The sequence below is a fragment of the Leucoraja erinacea genome, chromosome 13 (genome assembly GCF_028641065.1).
Source record: "Leucoraja erinacea ecotype New England chromosome 13, Leri_hhj_1, whole genome shotgun sequence".
In the NCBI taxonomy this organism is placed as follows: Eukaryota; Metazoa; Chordata; class Chondrichthyes; order Rajiformes; family Rajidae; genus Leucoraja; species Leucoraja erinaceus.
In genome coordinates, this window is record NC_073389.1 from 21,972,243 (window position 1) to 21,999,223 (window position 26,981).

At 43.1% G+C, this 26,981-nt stretch overlaps 1 protein-coding gene across 2 annotated transcripts in view; it reads right to left on the minus strand.

Moving 5' to 3' along the window:
* The window catches only part of LOC129702668 (V-set and transmembrane domain-containing protein 5-like), a 35,817-nt gene extending 14,625 nt beyond the window's left edge, over window positions 1-21,192 (minus strand). For both annotated transcript variants that reach the window (XM_055644566.1, XM_055644565.1), the window contains exons 1-2: window positions 20,929-21,192; window positions 16,813-17,145 (exon numbers count right to left, since the gene is read on the minus strand). In XM_055644566.1, the coding sequence (XP_055500541.1) occupies window positions 16,813-17,145; window positions 20,929-20,977 (382 nt within the window). In that variant the 5' untranslated portion in view covers window positions 20,978-21,192. The remainder of the gene's footprint in view (window positions 1-16,812; window positions 17,146-20,928) is intronic.
* Between the last annotated feature and the right edge of the window lie 5,789 nt (window positions 21,193-26,981).

Genomic DNA, 26,981 nt, shown 5'->3' on the forward strand with positions numbered 1-26,981 from the left:
TTGCTGCCCTACAGCGCAAGAGACCCAGGATCGATCCTGACTACGGGTGCTGTCTATACGGAGTTTGTACATTCTCCCTGTTACTGCGTGTGATTTCTCCGGGTGCTCCGGTTTCCTCCCACACTCCAAAGACGTGCAGGTTTGTAAGTTTTTTGGCTCTGTAAAAAATTGTCTCTAGTGTGCAGGATAGCATTAGTGTACGGGGTGATTGCCAGTTGGCACGGACTGGGCAGGCCTAAGGGCCTGTTTCCATGCTAAAGTCTAAACAGTCTCTCCTTCAGGTAAATTGTTAGTAGCCTGGTCGACCTGAAGAAGAGTCCTGACCCAAAAGATCACCTATGCCTTTTCTCCAGAGATACTGCCTGACACACCGGGATACACCAACACTTTTGTCCATCTTCGGTAACAGCATCTAAGGTCTTTTCTACACATAAATCATTGGTACTTTGGTCAAGAAATACTTTTTGTTGTCTTGAGGTGGAAAACCAAGGTGACTGTAGATACATTCAGGAGCATTCCTCAGGGTAGCCTGGAAGTGGTGAATCTCCACCACTAGAGTGGTGAATCTCTGGAAGCAAATGGGAATGGCAAGTGGTGAATCTCTGGAACTCTCTGCCACAGAGGGTAGTTGAGGCCAGTTCATTGGCTATATTTAAGGGGAGTTAGATGTGGTCCTGGGCTAAGGGGATCAGGGGGTATGGAGAGAAGGCAGGTACGGGATACTGAGTTGGATGATCAGCCATGATCATATTGAATGGCGGTGCAGGCTCGAAGGGCCGAATGGCCTACTCCTGCACCTAATTTCTATGTTTCTATGTTTCTAAGAGCAAGTTAGGACTATAGTCCACTGGAAGGCAGCAGGGTCGTTGTGAGTAGCGATTTTAACTTGGTGAGCCGAAACCACAAAAACATGGTAATAATTAGATCACATAAACCTTGCATTCCTTCTTGCTTTAAACATGCAGCATGGAACAGTACAGCACAGGAACAGGTGCTTCGACCCACAATATCTGTGCTGAAAACGATGCAAGATAAACTAAATCAGGAAGAAAGCATCTTTGTGTAAGAAGGAACTGCAGATGCTGGTTTAAACCGAAGATAGACACAAATGCTGGAGCAACTCAGCAGGACATGCTGCATCTCTGGTGAGAAGGAATGGGCTACGTTTTTCGGGTTGAGATCCTTCAGACTCCATTTTCTACGAAAGCATCTTTCCCCCTTAATATTGTTATCAACTTGTAGGCACACGCATATTATTGAATGAGATTTGGAGGAATTATTGCAATAAATCACTATGTCTTTCACCACAATAGAACAATGATGTGTTGCAGATCAGAAAGCTAACATATGAAGCAGCTAAAATAGTGAAAGCCTAACATTTCATCACAATGACTCCCTGCTCACTTGCCCACTCAAGCAGCTCTTATTTTGAGTGACTCTGTGTGTCAATCTAACTGGCCTATTGTTAATCCTGCAGATATGCTTTGACAGGCAAAGCTGAACCAGCTGCTCGGGCTACCAAAGAACTGTGTTGATTATGAATCACCTGAATCACATTCAAAAACCTGAAATCAATTAAAGACACCTTAAAATGTGTAAAAAATAATACAACTTCAAATAAATATAATGACAACACATAAACACACCAGAAAACCTTCAAAATAGTTACGTTTAAAATTAGACATCAATTGCCGGAGTAATCCAGTGAGTCAGGCAGTATCTCTGGAAAACATGGATAGGTGATGTTTTGGGTTGGGACCCTTGTTCAGACTCTTCAGGGGAGGCACAGTGGCGCAGCAGTGGAGTTGCTGCCTTACAGAGCCAGAGACCTCGATTTGTCTGTACGCAGTTTGTACATTCTCCCTGTGACCACGTGGGTTTCCTCCGGGTGCTCCAGTTTCCTCCCACATTCCAAAGATGTACAGGCGTGTAGGTTAATTGACTTCTGTAAAATTGCACATTGTCCCTAGTGTGTAGAATAGTGCCAAAAGGCTTGTTCCCATGCTGTATCTCTAAAGTATAAAGTCACCTCTCCATATTCCCCAGAGATGCTGTCTGACCCACTGAATTACTCCAGCAATTTGTAAACCAGCATCTGATATCTTTGTATCCCTAAGTTTAAAATTAACTGAAGGAAAAAACAATTTGTGATGAAACGAAGACTCTCTTATTTGACCTTTAAGTGTCAAGGTATTGGCAGAGATGGTCACATAACAGTTTAGTTTAGTTTATTATTGTCATGTGTACCGAGGTACAGTGAAAAGCTCTTTTGTTGCAGTTGAAAGACTATATATGATTACAATTGAGCTGTCCGCAGTGTACAGATACAGGTTAAATGGAATAACATTTTTAGCGCAAGATAAAGTTCAGTAAACATAGAAACATAGAAACATAGAAATTAGGTGCAGGAGTAGGCCATTCGGCCCTTCGAGCCTGCACCGCCATTCAATATGATCATGGCTGATCATCCAACTCAGTATCCCGTACCTGCCTTCTTCCCATACCCCCTGATCCCCTTAGCCAAAAGAGCCACATCTAGCTCCCTCTTAAATATAGCCAAGGAACTGGCCTCAACTACCCTCTGTGGCAGAGAGTTCCAGAGATTCACCACTCTCTGCGTGAAAAAAGTTCTTCTCATCTCGGTTTTAAAGGATTTCCCCTTTATCTTTAAGCTGTGACCCCTTGTCCTGGACTTCCCTAACATCGGGAACAATCTTCCTGCATCTAGCCTGTCCAACCCCTTAAGAATTTTGTAAGTTTCTATAAGATCCCCCCTCAATCTCCTAAATTCTAGAGAGTGTAAACCAAGTCTATCCAGTCTTTCTTCATAAGACAGTCCTGACATCCCAGGAAAGTACGATTAAAGATAGTTTGAGGGTCTCCAATGAGGTAGATAGTAGCTTAGGACTGCTCTCGAGTTGTTGATAGGATTGTTCAATTGCAGGATAACAGCTGGGAAGAAACTGTCCCTGAATCTGGAATGATCTACAATCTTATACATCGCCAAAATATTGAATAATCAAAATTAATACAATGTAGGATTCTGCTACAGGGACATTGCTCATTTAACTTTCTCACAAAAGTAAACATTTCTATTCAGCACACATATAGAGTCAACTGGCAAGTAGATCCACTGGCATACTTCCAACTGCTTTTTACACCTGACTTCACTCCATCAGCGTCAAAGCATTTTTGCAACCGATGAACAATTTCCTGTTTACATTTTAGCCTCCTTCGTTAGTAAAATAAACCATTTTGGTACATTCTAATTACAGTCAAATACCAAAAAGTGCCATTTGCATTAACACTACAGCTGGTTGTTTTCTAACATTTCCATGACAACTGCTATTTGTTTTTGTGCCGTTCCCTTGACAACACAACAGTAGCTAGGTGGTTCGTAGCAGCCGCTGAGAAAAGTATTTGGATTGGCTGGAAGCTGCTTGGGTGGCAAGAGGTTAGGAAGAGGAAAGAAAATGTTTAACCCAACAAGAAACCTCAAACTGACAAGAATAAATATTATTACTGCAAACTACAAAATATTGCAATGGTTGAGGTGATTTAAATGCAAGCAATAATAACGAACAACAGCAACTGCCTTGATTCATGGAGTATCTTGAACATAGTAAAATATACTCAAAGCACTTCACAAGATGAATGTTGAACTATGTTACATGGTCGAGAGATCACCAAGTGCTCAGGTGCAAGAGATCTTGAAGGAGTGGGATATGCAGAGGAGTTTAGTTTTGTTTAGAAATATAGCCTGCAATGAGATCCTTTGGCTCACCGAGTCCGTGCCGTCCAGCGATCAACTGTACATAAGTTTAGTTTAGTTTAGAGATACAGCGAGGATACAGGCCCTTCAGCCCACTGAGTCCGTGCCGACCAATGATCCCCGCATGTTAACACTATCCTACATACACTAGGGTCAATTTTTACATTTACCAAGCCCATTAGCCTAAAAACCTGTACGTCCTTGGAGTGTGGGAGGAAACCGAAGATCACGGGGAAAACCCATGCGGTAACGGGAAGAACGTACAAACTCAGTACAGACTGCACCTGTAGTCGTTGTTGAACCCAGGTCTCGGGAGCTGCAAGTGCTGTAAGGCAGCAACCGTGCCACCCTAACTAGTACCTGTACACTAGTTTAGTTTAATTTGGAGTTACAGCACGGAAACAGGCCCTTCGACGTACCAATCAGCGATCCTTGTACACTACTCAATCATACACAACAGGGACAATTTATCTAAGCTAATAAACGTACAAACCTGAATGTCTTTGGAGTGTTGGAGCAAACCCGACACCCAGGTAAACCCCACGTGGTTACAGGGAGAACATACAAATGTACAAACTTCGTACAGGCAGCACCCACAGTCAGGATCAAACCTGGGTCTCTGGCGCTGTAAGGCAGCAACTCTACTGCTGCACCACTGTGCGGTTCAAGGTTGGAAATCATGCTTTGTTGGAGCAAGGAGCAAATGAAAGGGGGATGCTCGAGAGACCTTTTAGTTGTACAGTATATGCTCTGAATCACTGATATCAGCCACAAACTGTCCAAAGATAATTTAAACTTTCACTTGTTCTTAAAAATGTAAGATTGTTCCTGGGTAGCTCATGTGCTGCTTTGAAACTGACTTATGCTTTTTGCTGAAACAAGGTTACACCAAAAAAGCCACAAAGTAACTCAGCGGGTCAGGCAACATTTCTGGAGAAAAAGGATGAAAGCTTTTTGCTTCCTCCTTTCAAGAATGTGCCAGGAATAACAAGAACCATGTTGAAGACCAACTAAAAGTGACTATTACGCACATATTGGCAGTGCTGAACCTTATAATACAAGACAAAGCTAAGGTTTAAGTACAATGTGTTTACATTTAAAAAGGCATGCGAATATGTAGGGAATGGAGGTATAGACTACAGGTAGAGAAGAGATGGTCCTAGCATCATATTTGGCATGGTCATTGTGGGCCGAAGGACCTGCACTTGCCCTGTAATGTTCCACAATTTACATTCCATGTATATTCTGATTACCAACAGTGACACATCATCAAGTATAAGCAACCAGCGGATCAGGCAGCATCTGTGGACGGAACGATGTTTTGGATCGGGACCCTTCTCCAGTTTGATAAAGGGACCCGACCTGAAACCATTCTTTGTCCATTCCATCCTGATGCAGCCTGATCAGCTGAGTTCCTCCAGCACTTGGTATTTTGCTCAAGTTTCCACATCTGCAGTTCCTTGTATCTCCTCCTTCAAGTATAATCGTGTGAGTAGAGGTTTTAGCTTATAACACCATACTGGAAACCAAATTTAATAAAGTTTCAGAACTGAAAATTTTATTTGAGAACAATGGCATCTTCTCTTTTCTTGTGCTAACATAAGAAGTGAATTAAGAGACCAGAATCAACTTTAAATAACAATCAAATGCTAGATTCCACTGCAGGTCCACCATCGACTTTCCAGCACCTCCTCTAATCCGGGCAAAATTACGAGAGAGCACTTGAAATCCCCCCGGAAGTCCCCCCGAACATGTGCCACCTGCGGCACATACTAAAACAACTTAGCAATCATACATATAGAATGATCAGTCTTGGCAGAAAATAAGAAACAAAATAAGGACAGACGGTTTGTATTATAAAGTTTAATTTAGTTTTAGCTGTTCAAGACTTTAGACTCTTGAGGTACAGTGTGGAAACAGGCCCTTCGGCCCACTGAGTCTGGGCTGACCAGTGATCACCCCGTACACTAGCACTATCCTACACATTAAGGACAATTTACTATCTTTACTGAAGCCAATGAACCTACAAGCCTATGCGTCCTTGGAATGTAGGAGGAAGCCAGAGCACCCAGAGAAAACCCACATGATCACAAGGAGAACGTACAAACTCTGTACTGACAGCAATCGTAGTCAGGATCAAACCTGAATCTGTGGCGCTGTCAGCAGCAACTCTACCGCTGTGCCACCTTGCCGCCCCCTAAAAAAATATCTATGTCTGATGTTAAATAAAATCTATTAAACCACCAGTTATTTATGACAACAACAGATATTTGGCACCGTGCCACCCAGCTAAGTTATGTTTTCACTGAGAGATTGTACAGAAACCTTAAATTGTGTAGAGCCAAGTTACACCTGCCATGGAGGTATTTGATTATAATGGCTGCAACAAGATCTACAGATGGACCATAACACGTAGGAACAGAATTGGGCCATACGTAGAAACATAGGTGCAGGAATAGGCTATTTGGCCCTTCGAGCCAGCACTGCCATTCAATATGATCATGTCTGATCAACTAAAATCAGTACCCCATTCCTGCTTTTTCCCCATATCCCTTGATTCCTTTAGTCCTAAGAGCTAAATCTAACACTCTCTTGAAAACAGCACCCGTAGTCAGGATTGAACTGGGTCTCGGGTGCTGCAAGGCAGCAACTCTATCACAGCATCACTGTGCCACCTCCACTATATAATTAGCTTCATTGGCCTTAAGGTCAGCAAAGACCTCTGGGCTGAAGGGCCTGCTCCTGCTCTGTACTCTTGCAGTACACCATCAACAACACAATGCATTGGCTCCAAGTCAGTCTGAGGCTTCACTGGAATCTTCCACATGGTGTTAGGTATTAATGTGGTGTTTCATGTAATGCTCATGTGTACAGCCCCATGATGCATTCTACAGCTCAGTATTCTGCTGTAGTCATCCCCCAGGCTTAATGCATACAGCCCATCGAGTCCATTCCACCTTTTAAACATAGCTGACCTCTTTTACCCTCTCAACATGCTCCGTTCTTCTGTCATGAAGAGGAAGAATCTTTCTCTAAAACCCATGCCTAGATTAGAGGGTTTAAGCTACTGGGAGGGTTGTATAGACTTGGATTGTTTTTGCTGGAGCGTCGGGGGTTGAGTGAAGACTTGATAGAGGTATATCAAATTATGAGAGGCATAAATAAGGTAGACAGTCAGAACCTTCTCCCCAGGATGGAAAAGTCCAACACTAGAAGGCATAGTTACATGGTGGGAGGGGGAAGTTTAATGGAGGTGTGCGGAGGTTTAATGGAGGTAGCTTACAACAATGAGGGCCTAAATCACATTGCCTGGGGTGGTGGTTGAGGCAGACATGCTAGTGGCACACAGAAGGCTTTAAGATAGGGACATGGAAGTGTGCTGGCTCACATGAAAGACGTGCTGGCCCACCTTAAAAATATCACAAACCCCCTGCTGGACCCCTGCAGTTTGCATACCGGGCAAATAGATCGGTGGATGATGCAGTCAACCTAGGTCTGCACTTCATCCCCCAGCACCTAGACCGCCAGGGGACCTATGCAAGGATTTTGTTTGTGGATTTTAGTTCTGCATTCAACACCATTGTACCAGAGCTACTACACTCCAAACTCTCCCAGTTGACTGTGCCTGAACCCCTCTGTCAGTGGATCACCAACTTCCTGACAGACAGGAAGCAGCATGTGAGGCTGGGAAAGCACATCTCGGACCTGCTGACCCTCAGCATAGGAGCACCGCAAGTCTGCGTACTCTCCCCTCTCCTTTACTCTCTCTACACCAACGACTGCATCTCCCCAGACTCCTCTGTCAAGCTTCTCAAGTTTGCAGATGACGCAACCCTGATTGGACTGATCCAGGATGGGGAGGAATCTGCCCACAGACATGAAGTGACTCAGCAGGTCAGGCAGCATCTCTGGAGAAACGGAATAGGCGACGTTCTAGGTCGAGTGAAGAAGGGTTCCGACCCGAAAAGTCACCTATTCCTTTTCTCTGGAGATGCTGTTTGACCCACTGAGTACTCCAACCCTTTGTGCCTATCTTCCATTTTAACTGCCCCTTACCTAGTTTCCATCTGTCGGTGGGAATTAAAATTGACAGGCAATACGTTTTTCTTAAGAAATAGATACAAATTATACATTTTTCTTATTGATAAGAATCAGTTGCTGCTTGCAGTAGATTCAAGAGAGGTGTGGATTTCAGATAGGGAGCTTAGTAATTGGAGGTTGACAGAAGCAAGAGGCACAAAATGCTGGAGTAACTCAGCAGGACAGTTTAAACCGAAGATAGTCACGAAATGCTGGAGTAACTCAGCGGGATGGGCAGCATCTCTGGAGAGAAGGAAGTCGAGACTCTTCTTCAGGCTTGCTGAAAAAGGGTCCGAAGAAGGGTCTCGACCCGAAACGTCACGCATTCCTTCTCCCCAAAGATGCTGCCCATCCCGCTGAGTTACTCCAGCATTTCGTGACTATCTTCGGTTTAAACCAGCATCTGCAGTTCCTTCCTACACAGTAGCAAGAGGCATATCTTAGGCACAAACTTGGCATGACTATTTGTTTATTTATCATGCTTCTGATTGGCAGATCTGCTGTTTCTGCGAGCAGATTTTTCTTAAGTGAGTTCTTTTCATTCAGCACACTCACCCTGCTTGTGTGTGACTACACTGGGAGCAGGAAGCAAGGATGCACTGGGACTTGGCAAGACAGCTACAGTCTGCCTCACTGAATGGGGAGGAAAATGGGGTTAGCAACTTTTCTTTTTTTTTTAAAAAGCAGAAATGCACCTTAAATAAGAGAATTACAATTCAGAGAACATGCTTTTAATGGCACGCCATTGAACCATTTATTAACAAGATTTGCAAATAATCCCTATTATTGGATAGAAGAATATTTGCCATTCATTAGAATTAACAGAGAGATAGAAAGACCTGAAAATATGCACAAACAAACCCTAGTGAGAAATGTACAATTTGCACAAAAGTAAATACCCATATTAATAAAAGTTTAAAATGCATCTATTTCCATTTTTCACAACCATCAAAACAAATGCACTGCCGCCTAGAGGTTCATGTTTTAACCTCAAGTGGTACCTTTACCACGAGATCTAAGAATAGTTATACTGCCATCTAAAGCAAAATAATAGCAATGGGAGGACATAAGACTCCAAAATAACAAATATATCCAAATGCAAAAAAATCATTATGTAGAAACAAAGAGCTGTGGATGCTGGTTTATACACTAGTCCCACCTGCCTGCGTTTGATCCAAATCCCTCTGAACCTTTCCTTACCATATGCCAGTCCAAATGTATTTTAAATGTTGTTATAGTACCTGCCTCAACTACCACCTCAGGAAGCTCATTTCATATACCCTTATCTTGTGTAAATTCCATTAAAAAAAGCTTTTATTTTTCTTCGTTTTCTTGCATTTTCTTGGATATGTAGACGCAGTGGTGCAGCAGTAGAGTTGTTGCCTTACAGCGCCAGAGACCTGGGTTCAATCCTGACTACGGGTGATGTCTGTATGGACTTTGTACGTTCTCCCTGCGACTGTGTGGTTTTCTCCGGGTGCTCCGATTTCCCCCCGCATTCCAATGAGGAGCAGGTTTGTAGGTTAATTGGCTTATGTAAATTGTCCTCAGTGTATAGGATAGAACTAGTGAACGGGTGGTCGCTGGTGGGTGTGGACGCAGTGGGCTACAGGGTCTGCTTCCACGCTGCATATCTACAGCAGTATATCTACTAAAACTAAACTAAATTTAGTGACCAATTTTCTTCATTGGAAACAGAATGGAAAGGAACCACGGAAAGAGTCCTCTGAAAGATGGTGGCGCCAATCTCATCCTCTTTACTTGGATGGCTTGGTGGTACAACGTTAGAGTTGCTGTCTTACAGCGCCAGAGACCCAGGTTCAATCATGACTATGGATACTGTCTGTACGGAGTTTGTACATTCTCTCTGTGACTGCTGTGGGATTTCTCCGGGTGCTCCAGTTTCTACCCACACTCCAAAGATGTACAGGTTTGTCAGCTAATTGGTTTGGTTTAATTGTAAATTGTCCCTAGTGTGTAGGATAGTGTTAGTTTGCGGGATTCGCTGGTCAGCACAGGCTTGGTGGGCTGAAGGGCCTGTTACCGCGCAGTATCTCTAAACTAAACTAAACGTGAGATGGACATGGCGAGCAATATGCAACATCCTGACAAAACTGTGAGGAACTACAAGGTGGCCACTACACTTATTCCTTGTGCACTTTGAACTTTGTGCATTATCATCTAAAATTAGTTCATGGAAAAGGAAAATCACTTTACAAAGGAGAAGAAACAAAACCAACAAATATAACCACCAATGGCCGCCGATGTGTCCTCCTTATACATTGACAACACCAAGCATAGACTAGGCAACCATTTTGCTGAACACCTGTGCCCGGTCCACCAAGGCCCTGCAGTTGCTAACTATTTAAAAAAACCCTTCCCATTCCCTCTGACCTTTAGGCAAAAAAAAGGAAATGAAAATGCTAATCTGCTGCAGTGTCCCGACCCGAAAAGTCACCCACCAATTTTGTCCAGAGATGCTGCCTGACGCTCTGAGTTACTCCAGCGTGTTGTGTCTAACATTTCTGTCCTGGGTCTCCTTCATTGCCAGAGTGACGCCACGGGCAAATCGGAGGAACGGCACCTGATAGTCCACTTGGGTACTGCAATCTGGTATTTTCCTCCTTGTACTACATGATATACTTGTGAATGGCATTAGAGAACTCCTGTTTAGTATAATTTGACTGGATACCATGCAAATATGTTTTTTCCATATCTCAGTAAAAGTGACAATAATAAACCAATGTCTATACCAATGTCTATACCAATGCCCAAAAAAGAGGCTGCAGTGCATTTGAGGTCAGTTGCTCATCAAAGACTTCCTGTCTGTGTTCAGTGCTGAATGTAGCATTGCATGATACTTGAATAACAGATTAGCCAATTGATGATTCATGGTTCAACTCAGATAACCCTGGAACATTTGAATCTAACGGCACACTTGATCAACACAGGTCTCCTGGCTGCACTGATGGAGGTTGGAGCTATTGGGAAAGTACAGATTGCTGAGTTACTCCAGTATTTTGTGTCTATCTTCAATGAAATATATCACACTTCCTGTGAGACTACATGATTAATTAGTGTGTGCTAAGCCCCAGAATCAATCTCGGGTAATTTGGGACTTTCCTACACTCTGTGATGTGATCCCCCTACATTGAAAATATGACTGGCAGTGCCCAATATCTCCATTCTCTCGACAAGTTCTCTGGAATGCTGGAGGTTGTGGGGAGACCTGATAGAAGCATATAAAATGATGAGAGGCATAGATAGAGTAGACAATCAGAACCTTTCTCCCGGATGGAAGGGACAAGTACTTGAGAGCAGAGTTGTAAGGTGAGAGGGGCAAGATTTTAAGGAGATGTGCGGGACAAGTTTGTTTTTTTTACACACACAGGCACACACACACGCACACACACACACACACACACACACACACACACACACACACACACACACACACACACACACACACACACACACACACACACACACACACACACACACACACACAGTGACGAGTGTCAGGAACACTCTTCTGGGGAGGAGGATGGTTTTTGAGGCAGATACAATAATGGGACGTATGACACTTTAGGATGGGCATATGGATATGCAACGAATGGAGTGATATGGATTATGTACAGGTAGATAAGAGTTGGCCTTGACGTCATGTTTTTCACTTTAAGTGTTGTGCTCTGCGCCTTTTGTTTGAGACCTAGCCTACTGGAAACAATTTGTTCCAGCTTTTCCTGCCCCACCCTTTATGAAAGCTAAGAACCTACAATTTATCATCTCAAATCAGTATTTGCCCGATGTTACATTATTGCATTGTCTTGCCATTCCCATTTTCTATTAGGCAACAATTAAATGATTCAAAGTTATGCATCCCAAACTGTTAGTCTGAAGAAGGGTTCCGACCCAAAATGTCACCTATTCCTTTCCTTGAGAGATGCAGCCTGACCCGCTGAGTTATCTGGGGTTCCTTCGCGGGCTTTCTAGTCAGTCGTCAGCGCTCCTCCCAGCAGCAGGAGCTATTATAATGTTAGCTGAGCTGGCACGCGTGTACCGAGTTTAATTATAGTTTTTGTTTGCCAATAAAAATGATTTAACTCAACCTGCCTGTCTCGCTAAAACGCCAACATTTTGTGTCTATCTTCAGTATAAACCAGCATCTGCAGTTCCTTTCTACCAACCTGTCAGTATATTTGATCTAGAGTAAGACAGCTAGCGATAGATCCTTTGGCCCAACTTGTCCATACCGACCACAATGCTCAATCTAATCCAGTCTCATTCGCATGCGTTTGGCGCATATCCTTAAACTTTCCTTATCCATGCATCTGTCCAAATGTCTATTAGATGTTGTTTTTGTACTTGCCTCAATTACCTCCTCTGAAAGCTGGTTCCATATGCCTACAAACGTCTGTGTGAAAGAGTTGCCCCTCAGCATCCTATTTAAGTTAATCTCCTTGCAATTGTACAGGGCCCTGGTGAGACCACACCTGGAGTATTGTGTGCAGTTTTTGTCTCCAAATTTGAGGAAGGACATTCTTCCTATTGAGTGAGTGCAGCGTAGGTTTACGAGGTTAATTCCCGTGATGGCTGGACTGTCATATGTTGAATGAATGGAGCAACTGGGCTTGTATTTTCTGGAATTTAAAAGGATAAGAGGGGATCTTGTTGAAACATATAAGATTATTAAGGGATTGATCATGCCAGAGGCAGGAAACATGTTCCCGATGTTGGGGGAATGCAGAACCAGGGACCACAGTTTAAGAAGAAGGGGTAGGCCATTTAAAATGGAGATGAGGAAAAACGTTCTCTCCCAGAGAGTTGTGAATCTGTGGAATTCTCTACCTCAGAAGGCAGTGGAGGCCAATTCTCTGGATGCTTTCAAGAGAGAGTTAGATAAAGCTTTTAAAGATAGTGGAGTCAAGGGATATGGGGATAAGACAGGAACGGGGTACTGATTGTGGGTGGTCAGCCATGATCACTGTGAATGGCGGTGTTGGCTTGAAGGGTCGAATGGCCTACTCCTGCACCTGTTGTCTATTGTCATCTTAAACCTGATATCATATTGCTGTGTTTCTGTCATGTTGAAGGCACAATATGAATGGAAGTTGTTGCTGCTGCTGCTGTTCTGTTGGAGATAACTCTCTCACCACAATCCAAACACTGAACCTGCAATACTGGAATTGTGTGTGCTCCTTCACTCTGTCAGGAAAGTGGCCATATATGGATATTTAGGACGCACAATTATTTATTCCATGGACACTTTAGGAGAGGCATTTGTAAGAGCAATTTAAATTTCATTTTTATTTTACAGTGCACTGTGCAGATGATAGTATCCTCGTCCAAGTATTCAGTGCAGTTTATGGGGTAATCATTTGCTGTTGATTACCAGAAAATAACTTCATATTGTAAAGGAATTAAGCCTTGAATGCTCATTAGATCAGATCATTATCCCGCAGCTACAGATAAAGATAATGCGCACAAACTTGTCAAATACGATTCAAAATGCTGGCATAACACAACGAGCCAGGCAGCCTCCAGAGAATATCATGAAAAAGAACTGCAGATATTGGTTTATACCAAGGATGGACACAAAGTGCTGGATTAACTCAGCAAGTCAGGTAGCATCTCTGGAGAACATGTATTTCTATCCTGAATAAAATTTATTTTGATTTTTAAAAAAAACGTCTGTGTGTTGTTGGAGAGGATGGGGGGCGGTGAAATGCATGTAGAGTGAAACGTAGAGATGGAAGGAAGGCAAAGAACCTATTGCAAGTAGGGCTGCTGAGAAAAACACAGGGCAGATGCAATATGCTAGAGTAACTCAGCCGGACAGGCAGCATCTCTGGAGAGAAGGAATGGGTGACATTTCGGGTAGAGACCTTTCTTTAGACTAGTTTAGTTTAGTTTATTGCCACGTGTACTGAGCTACAGTTAAAAAGGTTTTGTTATGTGCTAATGAAACGACTATACATGATTACAATCAAACCATCCACCAGATACATGATGAAGTGAATAATGTTTCATGCAAGATTCTCCACTGGGTGGCGCCAGCAATGGCTGTCTCACCAACAGTCTGTCTGTCCTTTCTTTCTCCTGTGTTTTAATAGTGTATGTTCATTGTATGTTTTTAGTGTTCTTTAGCTTGTTTTATGTTGGGGACTGGTAGGGAGGGGGTTGGGGGCAACTTTTTCTAATTTCTTATCTTGACGGAGATGGAGATTTTTTTCCATATCATATCTCCGCCCGCATTGCGGTTTAACATCGAGGAGTTGGAGGCCTTTGCTGGAGACTGATTTTGAGTGCTCGACTGAGGGTGCCTGCGGACTTAATATCACGTAGCCCAGCAGTTTCTGATTAGATACCGACTTCGGGAATTCCAAGTCACAGGAGCTTCGACCGCCCCGACGTGGATGTTTCGATCGCCCCAACGCAGGTGCTTTGACCACCGGCTGTGAGAGCTTCGATCGCCCCAACGGATGGTTCAATTGCCCCGACCGTGGGAGAATAAAGAGGAAGAAGGTTTGACTTTATTGCCTTCCATAACAGTGAGGAATGTGGGGAATCTGCTGTGGCGGATGATTATTTTAACTTTTATGTAGTTGTGTGTTGCTTTTTTTCGTATGGTTGTATTGTAATTCGCATATCACTGTACTTTAATTGGTACACGTGACAATAATAGACCTTTGAACCCTTTGAAAGTCCAGTAAAGTAAAATTAAAGATAGTTCGAGAGTCACCAATGAGTTGGATAGAGTACCTCAATTCTTAATCATAAATTCATAACCTCCAAATTTATAGGAGCAGATTTAGACCATTCGGCCCATCAAGTCTACTCTACCATTCAGCCATGGTTGAACTTTCTTTCTTTCTCAACCTCATTCTCCTACCTTCTCCCCATAACCCCTGACTCCCGTTCAAATCAGGAATTGTCAATCTCTGCCATAACAATATATATTGACTTGGCCTCCATGGCCATCTGTGACAATGAATTCCACAGATTCACCACCCTCAGGGTAAATAAATTCCTCCTCATCTCCTTTCTAAAGGTACGTCCTTTTGAATAGACTTCAATCAAGGTTGTAATGTTAAGTCAATTCAATTACTTTTAATTACAGTCAAGTAATTAAGTGACTGTAATTAACAGTAGAGGTGATTGTGTTTCAATCGATAAATGATTGGCATGCTTCAGCTTTGTGGCCTACATATTCTGCATGGGGATTTCCTGATGTGAAGCCATTTTGGAAGATGAATCACGTTGAATGCTCTCACACACGTCTCCCCGATGATTTGCAGAGAAACAGGTCTGGGAATTAGTCAAATATTGACCTTCTTCATCAGTAAATAGCACATGGTTAGGAAACGAAAACAAAAACATATAACAAGAGGAATTTTACTGAGTTATTCCAATTCCATTGATGCTAAAATGGTGAAATTTAGCAGATATCATGACCAAAGTTTGGTTCAAGCCATGAAGCCTTTTACACTTTAAATATATAGCAGGCAAAATATGATATTCTATAGGACTTTGGTTTGGTTTAGTTTATCTTATGATTGCCACACGTACCGAAATACAGTGAGAAGCTGAAGATAGGCGCAAAGTGCTGGAGTAACTCAGCAGGTCAGGCAGCATCTCTGGAGAAAAAAGATTGGTGACGTTTGGGTCAGGATGGGTCTGAAGAAGAGTCCCAACCCAAAACGTCACCCAATCCTTTCTCAGCATCTGCTGTACCTTTCTACACACACAGTGAAAGACTTTTGTTTGTGTGCTCTCCAGTCAATGAAAATACTGCACCAGAATACAACTACGCTGTCCACGGTGCACAGATAAAGGGTAGTGTACAATATGTATTGCAAGATATAGCATTGAAGTCCGTCCTATTACAGAAAAGATGTGAAGGTTTTGGAGAGGGTGCAGAAGACCAAAATATTACCAGAATACTGCCTGAATTTGAGTGTTTCAACTACAGTTAGTGGATAGGCTTGGATAGTTTTCTCTGGAATACCAGAGGTTGAGGAGAGATGTGATAGAACCTTATAAAAATGATGAGAGGCATAGATAGGGTAGATAGTCCGAACATTGTTACAAGGGTGAAAATGGCCAACACCAGGGGAAATAGTTATAAGGTGTGAAGGGAAAGATTAATATAGAGAAACATAGAGGTGCAAGTTTATTTTTCGAGCTGCACCGCCATTCAATAGAGAAACTCAGAGGGGGCCTTCTGGAACCCCCTGATTGCCACAAGGGTGCCATGAACTGGAGGGCAGAGAGTTCCAGAGATTCACCACTCTCTGTGTTTAAGAGGCGGTTTTACATAGTATCCTTACGTGACCCCTTGTCCTGGACTTCCCTAACATCGGGAAGAGGGATATTGTAAGTTTCATGTCAAAAAATTGTAGGCCGAGTATAAACCAAGTCTATCCAGTCTTTCTTCATAAGACAGTCCTGACATCGATACTGTATTCTACTGTTTTATGTTCTGGATAAGTTCATAGGTTCATGTCATAGGAGCAGAACGCAATACTCCAGGCCCTTAGGCTGTACAACTGCAATGTCTACTCCCTTTACCATTCAATCACGCTTTCTTTACTGCCTGCTGCACCTGATCTACCTTCAATGACTTCTCCAACCCCAGGTCTCCTGCTTCATCCCCTTTCCCAATAACCCCTTTAGAAACCTTTCCTACTAAAATCATAACCTCAATCTGTCACATTATTCTGCCTTGCCCACTCACCCAGCCTATCCATTGACTGCAGTCTCCACAGCCTTCTGTGGCAAGTGTCATTCCACGGATATTGCACCACGCTCTGACTAAGGCCTTTTCACAATAATGGTACTTAAATATGTTTCATTCATTGCAGAGTCCTTTGCAAACAAGCACTGATTGCAAAACTTATTACTATTATTGTCTGAATTTCTGTGGATTTATAGCTTCCAGCATAGTATGTAGTCCTTACCTTCCTGCACATTAACTGTAATGCTAACGCATTGTTCCATTCCATTCAGCGTTGTGAGGATCCGGGTGTATTTTCCTGTGTCATTGATATGGACAGATGGTAGCCATAAATGCAAGCCATTCCTTAGAATGCTCACTCGACCTTCAAATGCACCAAAGACGATTTTAGAAATTGTCTCCTTGCTCATAATATAAGAGGAAATGCAGCTGGTCATCAGGTTTGAAGAAAATTTCCACTCAATTGACAATGCGTCACAATCTGTGCAGTTTGGGTTCAGGAGAACATCTTCCCCAAGGGTGGCGTTTATGCTCAGCTCATTTGCACAAGGGAGCACTGTGGATGAAAAGTACAATAATCAGGCATGGTTTTCTAAAGTTGGCTGCCAAGTTAGTTTCCTCTTCCTTATCCCGCCATTCTCTGCATATCCAACTAAACTAAACTCCAGAGATGTTGCTTGACCTGTAGAGTTACTCGAGCACTTACTGCTTTACTCAAGATTCCAGCTTCTGCAGCTCCTTGTGTCTCCATTTTAATTAACTCTCATTGCCACCTGTATAATGAGAGTCAGGAACCTAGTGGTGGGACTTCAATATGCACTAAACACTCGAGAGATTGCAGTTTGAAATGAATTGAATCTGGTTCCTTTAAACGGCAAATGGTGACAGTCCATAATCAAGAAAAGCCAAGATTCAACCCACATGTGGAGGGTGGTGGATATATGTTATGTAAGATGGCACGGTTCGATCCTGACCCCAGGAGCTGTCTGTGTGGTGTTTTTACGTTCTCCCTGTAACCAGCATGGGTTTCCTCCAGGTGCTCTGGTTTCCTCTCCTCCCTCCATTTCTGCATATCAAAAACATTCACCAGTTTGTAGCTTGTTAATTGACATAGATAAAATTCCAGCTTATAAATTGTTCCTAGTGTGTTAAGTACAGTGCAACCTGTACAGGGAGATCGCTGGTTGGCATGGAATCAGTGGGAGAGATTGCAGTTTGAAATGAATTTCGTGTGGTTCCCTAAAATCTAAAGTCCAAATCAAGAAAGTCTATAAGTAGTTGAGGCAGGTGGTGGATATATCAGTATTTAAAATACACTAGACAAACCCCAGGACTCGTTGGGTCCCAGCTTCACACTGTAACCGCTGGGTTTCCCCAGGTTCAATATTCCCCTCTTTGTAGGTTAATTGACATAGATAAAAATTATAAATTGTTCCTAGTGTGTAGTACAGTGCAAGTGTACAGGGTGATCGCTGGTTGGCATGGACTCAGTGGGCTGAGGGCTTTCTGGAGCACTAACATGGTGTTGTGGGTTGAAGGGACTGGTTTCCACAGGGCTAGTATGGACATTGTGGGCCAAATGGATTATTGGGCTGGCAGCTCAGTCATTGACACAGCACTCACACACACACACACACACACACACACACACACACACACACACACACACACACACACACACACACACACACACACACACACACACACACACACACACACACACACACTTACACTCACAAACACATACACACACACTCACTGACTCACACACCATTTATATGGCAGAAAACTTTCTTGAATACTCACAGGGCCTCTCCACTGTGGGGCTTCCGCAGTCAGCGGCATTTCCGCAATCAGCGTGACCTCTGCACTTACCGGAAATTAAGTAATCAGCGCGACCTCTGCACTCACCGGAAATTACGCAATCAGCGTGACCTGTCCACTAAGCAGAAGTCACGCAATGAGCAGGACTTTTGAACCAAACACAGTCAGACCTAATAAAGCATTTATTCCTGCCAAACACAGTCGGACCTAATAAACCATTGCAGTTTCAAGGACAGGCAGGGCAGCAGGCCAAACAACTTATGGCATTGTCATTAAGGGCTAACAAATCATTTATTGCAAGTACATTGCAGACTCACAGTTCAGTTGATTCACAGACTATAGAATCCATGGTTTTATAATCCCCCCCCCCCCCCCTCCCCTCCAGAAGGGGCGTTACCTTCATCACGGAGATTGACAGGCGAGAGGATCTCTAGGTTTTTTACACTCATAACTTTTTTATTTTTCATTGATGGGAAAAATTCTCGGGTCCTGCTCAGCGGAGGAGGACTGTGAGTAAGATGGCAAAATATCATAGCGATATATGGTAGCGTTTTTTTCTAAAATCAATATACAGCGCAGACAGGAAGTGGTCAAGATGAGACTTTTAATTATATAGATTTGTACAGGTGCATTGATAAGGAAGATTTGGAGAATTATGGGACAAATGTGGGTAGGTGGGACTAGTGCATCTTGGCCAGCATGGGCAAGTTGGGCCGAGGGGCCTATTTCCGTGCTATATGACTCATGTGAAACAAGCTGAAGTCAGTTACATTGCCACATGGTCGGAGAGAGGTCTAAGCTAAATATGGGTTCAGGTCTCATTGCATTCTTTAAGCAAGTTTCATGCATTTAAGAGACACGTAATCTTTGCTATACAGTATGAAAATGTTACCGCATTCATGTGACACCCACACACACACACAAAAATCATGGTTTGATCAATCCCGTGACATTATAGATTCTGAGCAATAACCTTTCCCAGACCTGCTGAATGGTCCTGGACCTGAAATGTTAACTCCTTCCCTTTCCATGGACACTGCCTGACCTGCTGAGTGTTTCTAATATAATCTGTTTTTTACCTCAGGTTACCACCATCAGGACTCGAGGGCCTGATCTAAACTGAAAGGTTGACCAGGCTGGGACTTTATTCCTTGGAGTGCAGGAGGATGAGGGGTGATCTTAGAGTGTATAAGATCATAATGGGGAATAGATAGAGTCTTTTACCCAGAGTAGCGGCAAGAACAAGAGGACATAGGTTTAAGGTGAGGGGGGAAGGATTTAATAGGAACCTGAGGGGCAATTTTTTTTAAAACAAAGGGTGGTAGCTATGTGGATCGAGCTGCCAGAGGAGGCAGGTACTATCATAATGTTCAAGAAATATTTGGAGAGGTACATGGATAGGACAGGTTTAGAGGAATAGGAGTCAAACACAGGCAGGTGGGACTAGTGAAGATGGGGCATGTTGGCTGGCGCAGGCAAGTTGGGCCGAAGGTACTGTTTCCACATTGTATGACTATAATATCTCTCTCCATAACATATGCAGTTTATTCGATTTACCATCTATAGACTACTAATTGAGATACAAGTTGGATTTCAGTTGATGAATTGGTTATTATACTCTGCATGTTCTATTTCCATCCCTCACACACCCAATAGTTTGGTAGTTACATCTGAGATATTTGGAATTCTTAAACCCTTCTCTGGTTAGATCCCTTTGATATTAAAAAAAACACTTCCTATTAAAATCGCCTCTCAATCAACCTTTTTGCTATTCCTTGCGTTGAAAAAAAAAGATTCAATACTTAGGTAAAAATATTAGATAAGGAGAAATTGGTCTTATCTTTGGAAAATAAAAACGTTTGTCTAGTTTGCTTAGCTTATCCGATTGCATCTCAGTTTAAAGATGGCTCTGGAGCTCAAATAGTTTAGAACATAGAACAGTACTGCACAGGAACAAGCTCTTTGGCTCACATTGTCTGTGCTGAAAAGGTTGCCAATGTAAACTAAAACTCATTTGCCTACACATGATTCTTATTCCTCCATTCCCTGCATATTCTTGTGCCTATCCGTAAACCTCCCAACTATCACTCTCGTATCTGCCTCCACCATCACCCCTGGCAATGTGTTCCAAGCCACCGCCACTTTCTTAGAAAACATGCTCTGCATTTTTCCTTTAAACTTTGTCCAGATACATTCAGGATGGTGCTCAACATTGTGCTGAACTTACAATAGATTTGATTTGAAGTTAAAGCTGTGTGACAGTATCGACTGGAAGTGCTCACTCAACTCTCCTGAAGTACATTTGGATGTCAAGTTTGGAACTTCCATTTACCTAAAACTACTTTGTATCGAGGTAAAAATAAAGCAACTGGTTCTTTCCAATATCTGCTCCATTCAGCGTTGACATGTACTTTAAAATCTCCTATGGTTTTACTTCAGATTCTTTCTCCGTTTTTGGCGACATGTTAGCCTAATATCGGAAATCCCACATAGACCTACTGTATAAAACACTTACCATTCATGCTGTGTGCCAAAAGAACGGCTGCTTGCAGAATGAAGTACATCTTGGTAATTTCACCGACTGCATTTCATGAACTTCATGTCAATTTTGCATACTGAAGTAATTATTTTGCAGACAATCATTGTGAAATGGGTGTCACCTTCGATGTCTTGTTACATCTGCCACTAACCACCAAACCAACCACATGCTTATCCAACGTATACCTTTCAAATTATATTTATTTCAAGTTAAAGTACAGCCTTCACAAAGCGCTGTTATTCCACCCCTCTGTTCCATCCATGTCAATTTTCAATCATTGTTTAAAGACCATTTTAAAATTTAAAATTACAAATATACAATGAGCAATGCTTTGATAATGGCTGTTTTAATCTACAAATCCATAATATATTTCTTTTTGTGTAGGAAGGAACTGCAGATGCTGGTTTACATCAAAGATAGACACAAAATGCTGGAGTAACTCAGCGGGTCAGGCAGTAAGTATCGCTGGAGAAAAAGAATAGGTGACGTTTCGGGTTGAGACCCTTCTTCAGAGAGATTTGAAGGGGTTCAATAAATGAAAGGTTTGCAAAAGGGCAAATCAAAGTCAGCAACGATGATCAAGGAAAATTGGAGCCTACAATGGTCCATTGTTGGCTGTGGTGAAGGTGATAACGAGTGAAACTAACAAGTGAAGCAGTAAGCAGGACGACACTGAAACTAGTTGGACAACTAGGGTGGGAGAGGGATGGAGAGAGAGGGGATGCAAGTGTAACTTGAAGTTATAGAAATCAATATTCAGCTGCCCAAGAGAAATATGAGGTGCTGTTCCTGCAATTTGCATTTGGCCTCAATCTGGCAGTGGAGGAGGCCCAGGACAGAAAGGTCAGTATGGGAATGAGAAGGGGAGTTAAACTGTTTTTCCTGTTTTCAAGTTGCTTTCACTGGAACAGCAGTATTAAACAAAACGGAATCACCTGTAAGATTTATCCTTGCTCTTCAATAATGCGCAATTGCAGTTATCCACTTTAAGTGGTGGATATCATTGAATTTCACCCCAAAAATTGGATTTTAATAGATGAGTGTTCAGTTCTGTTTAAACAAAAGATAAAGTGAATTTAAAAAAATCTGTTCGAAAGTTTTGCGAAGCTTTTCGATCATATTTATGATTGGACAAATTGAGGATTCAATAATAATACAACAGCACAGGCTATATGTTGTAAATAAAGTGCAGCACAACCAAAATGGGTCAGGTGGATCTCTATTTAATCAAGGGATAAATCAACTACCAAAATTTAAGTGTGAGAACATGCCTTTGAAAAAGAACAATGTGGTTACTTACCGTAGGTGTTAATGTAATGGTAAATACATAGTTTTTAATTATATCTCTGACTAGCAAGCAGCAGGTTGTTTGATTACATAAAGATAGCAATGTGTTTCTTGAGAAGTAAATCGCAGAATTAATTGTAAGCATACAAAATAGTTGTAACCATTGTAGGTGTAGGAACGAGGGGGAGGAGTTGGTCTGGTTTGTTTTTAAAATACAGAGAGGCAGGAAGGTTTCAGGTTTAATCATTCTTCGTTCCTCTGGAAAAATAGTTATCTTATTCTTGAGGAAATTGTCAGAGCTGTATAGCACCAAAACAGGCCATTCAGCCCATCTTGTCCATGCCCACTGCTGGGATTCTAGTTTAATCCCATTTGTCTGTATTGATTCCATAACCTTCTAAACCCTTCCTATCCATTTATCATCCCAAATGCCTTTAAAAAGCCCCCAATGTGTCAGCTTCTGTAGCTTCTACTGGAAATTCATTCAAGATATGGACTACAAGTTTAAAAAAAAGTTGCCCCTGAGGTCCCCTCTTACCGAGCAAGAGGTAGAAATGTAGGGATTTTATTGGTCATCACATATTAATCATACCTGCATCCTTTCTCCTGCCTCAAAACATCTAGCAATGAATGTCAAATTCTTAATTGATTGCTTCACCGGTATGTTTAGTATAGGATAGTGCTGGTGTACAGGCTGGTCAGCAAGTACAAGGTGAGCCGAAGGGCTTGTTTCCACGCTGTATTTCTAAACTAAATTAAAATAAAATTACTCAACATGTGTAAGCAAGCTGCAAGCATCTTTGCATTCTCCAGACAATGCAGTATCTCACTCATTTTCATGTCATTAGAAAAGTTAGAACTATTACATTCAGCATCCTCATCCAAGTCATTGAATGTCATTGTGAATAGTCGTGGCATCCTTCTTGTGGTAGCCTGAACATCATCGGGAAGGCTGGCTCCATCCTGGGGACGGGGTTCGATTCATGGGAGATGGTCATGGTGAGGAGGATGCTCCTCAAACTGTGGAGAATCTTGGACAATACAGCTCACCCCCTCCATAACACACTGGTCAACCTGAGGAGTACCTTCAGGAACAGACTGGTTCCACCAAGATGCAGCACAGAACGCCACAGGAGATCCTTCTTCTCTGTGACTATTAAACTGTCCAACTCCTCCCCCTTCTGTCATGGGGTGGACTGACCCACCTCCTATTTCTGTTTTTGTTACCAAAGTGGATAACCTCACATCCACATTAAACTGCATCTGCCATGCATCTGCCCACTCACCCAACCTGTCCATGTCACCCTGCATTCTCAATGCATCCTCCTCACAGTTCACACTGCCACCCAGCTTTGTGTCATCTGCAAATTTGCTAATTTTATTTTACATCCCTTCATCTAAATCATTGATGTATATTGTAAATAGCTGCTGTCCCAGCACAGAGCCTTGCGGTACCCCACTAGTCACTGCCTGCCATTCTGAAATGGACCCGTTAATCCCTACTCTTTGTTTCCTGTCTGCCAACCAATGTTTTATCCATGTCAGCACTCTACCCCCAATACCAAGTGCCCTAATTTTGCCCACTAATCTCCTATGTGGGACCTTATCAAATGCTTTCTGAAAGTCCAGGTGCACTACATCCATTGGCTCTCATCCATTTTCCTCGTTACATCCTCAAAATTGACGTTAATTCAACCCAATAAGTTCCCAATTTTCTCTCTCTGTCCTTTTTTAATCAGTGGAAATATATTTATCCTCTCTAATTTGCATTATATAGACTAATGGGTAAAAGATACAAAGGCCAGATGAAAACAGAAGGTGTGAGACAAAGCATTGAAGATCTGTGAATTTTGAAGCTAGAGGAAGGAATGTAGGTGAAAGGGGAGGGGGGGATGGAACACACACCTCTTTGAAGACATAGGTCTATCTTAGCTCTATTATATCCATTAACTGTTAGCCCTAGACATTAGAGAAAACTATACTTTGTTTACAATTGATTGAAGCCAATTAACACATCTGTAAGTCTTTGGAGTATCCGAGTTTCCCCAATTATCATCCTTACAAAAAAGGTGCTGCTAAGGCCCAGGATGAGGGAGGAGCGACCTCCGTGCTGTGAGTTCAAAAACCCAGCGCGGGGCTTGTTTCAACAGAGGCCCAGGAGCCATTGGTGAGGGAGGAGCCTAAATCTGCAGTGTTCAATTCGCAGATCACACTTCAAATTAAGTGGGCTTGAGGAAGCCGCTGATTGGTCGAACGGACTAGAGGAAGCAGCTGATTGTCTTGTATCCCGGATAAAGGCTTTGTATTGCATTCGGATAAGGGGGAGGATGAGGGCCAGGGCAGTTTACTGTTCTGGATGTCAGATGTGGGAGGTCATGGAGTCTGAGTGCCCTCCAGACGTCCACATCTGCGCCAGGTGCGTCGAGATGGGGCTCCTAAGGGACCGTGTTAGGAACCTGGAGCAGCAACTCGATGACCTCTGTCTGGTCAGGGAGAGCGAGGAGGTCATAGAAAGGAGTTACAGGGAGGTGGTCACTCCAAGACCACGGGAGACATAAAACTGGGTCACAGTTAGGAAGGGCAATGGGCAGAGGCAGGGACTGGTGAGTACCCCGGTGGCTGTACACTTTGAAAATAAGTACTCATGTTTGAGTAAGGGTGGGGGAGACAGCCTACCTGGGGGCAGCGACAGCGGCCGGGCCTCTGGCACAAAGACCGGTCCTGTTGCTCAGAAGGGTAAGGAAAAGAAGAGGAGGGCAATTGTAATAGGGGACTCTGTAGTCAGGGGGTCGGATAGGCGATTCTGTGGACGCAGACAGGAGACCCGGATGGTAGTTTGCCTCCCTGGTGTCAGGGTCAGGGATGTATCTGAACGTGTCCAAGAAATCCTGAAATGGTAGGGAGAGGAGCCTGAGATTGTGGTACATATAGGTACCAATGACATAGGTAAAAAAAGAGAAGAGGTCCTGAAAGAAGAATTTAGGAAGTTAGGTAGAGAGTTAAGGAGAAGGACTGGAAAGGTAACAATCTCAGGATTACTGCCTGTGCCACGCAACAGTGAGAGTAGGAATGGAGCGAGGTGGAGGATAAATGAATGGATGAGGGACTGGTGCAGTGGGTATGGATTCAAGTTTCTGGGTCATTGGGACCTCTTTTGGGGAAGGTGCGACCTGTACAGAAAGGACGGGTTGCACTTGAACTCGAGGGGGACCAATATCCTGGCGGGGAGATTTGCAAAGGCTACTGGGGAGACTTTAAACTAGTATGGTTGGGGGGAGGGACTCAAATTGGGAAAGATAGCAGTCAGTGTGTGAGGCAGGAGGCAGAGAAGGGTAGCACTCGGACCCAAAATGTAGGGGAGAGAGAAGAAAAAGACAATAAACAGAGAATAAGAGAGGGTGGGTTTCTTAAATGTGTATATTTTAATGCTAGGAGCATTGTAAGAAAGGTGGATGAACTTGGAGCCTGGATTGACACCTGGAAGTATGGTGTTGTGGCGATCAGTGAAACATGGTTGCAGGAGGGCAGTGATTGGAAACTAAATATTCCAGGATTTTGTTGCTTCAGGTGTGATAGAATTGGAGGGGCAAGAGGTGGAGGTGTTGCATTGCTTATCAGGGAAGATATTACAGCAGTGCTTTGGCAGGATAGATTAGAGGGCTCGTTTAGGGAGGCTATTTGGGTGGAACTGAGAAATGGAAAAAGGGGTAGCAACACTTATAGGGGTGTATTATACACCGCCAAATGGGGAGCGAGAATTGGAAAAGCAAATATGTAAGGAAATCGCAGATATTAGTAGTGATTAGGCGGGCGGCGCTGACCTTCATCGTGGAGGCCTGGGACACCTTGCAGAGGGTCTCCAGCAGCAGGTCTCCACCCGGCGCGACCTGCGGACTTTGGGAGCCGCAGACTCCGGTAGGAGGGGGCCGACTCTGGTGTCCACGCCGCTGAGGACGTCCCGCAGCCCCGACGTCGGACTTACAACACCCCGGCGAGCGGTCCTGGACATCGGGCCGCCCGTAGCGGCAACTGCGGAGGGCACGGGGAGGCCCTGACCACGGGGAATAGTGGAGGAAGAAGACTGACTTTGGTGGGGAGCTTTGATTCTGCTGTGTGGGGATGTTTTATGTCGAACCCTTTAGTGTGTTTTGTCCTGTTGATTTTTATTGTATGGCTATATGGAAATTCATTTCACTGTGCCAACAGGCACATGTGACAATTAAATCTATCTTGAATCTTGAATCTTGAATCTTGATTGTGGGAGATTTCAATTTTCCACATATAGACTGGGAAACACATTCTGTAAATGGGCTGGATGGTTTGGAGTTTGTAAAATGTGTGCAGGATAGTTTTTTGCAGCAATACATAGAGGTACCTGCTAGAGAAGGGGCGGTGCTGGACCTCCTGTTAGGAAATGAGACGGGTCAGGTGGCAGAGGTATGCGTTGGGGAACAGTTCGGGTCCAGTGATCACAATACATTAGTTTCAATATAATTATGGAGAGGGTCAGAACTGGACCTAGGGTTGAGATTTTTGATTGGAGAAAGGCTAACTTTGAGGAGATGTGAAAGGATTTAAAAGGAATAAATTGGGACATTTTGTTTTATGGGAAAGATGTGGAAGAGAAATGGAGGACATTTAAAGGTGAAATTTTAAGAGTACAGAATCTTTATGTCCTTGTTCGGTTGAAAGGAAATAGTAAAAATTGGAGAGAGCCATGGTTTCAAGGGAAATTGGACACT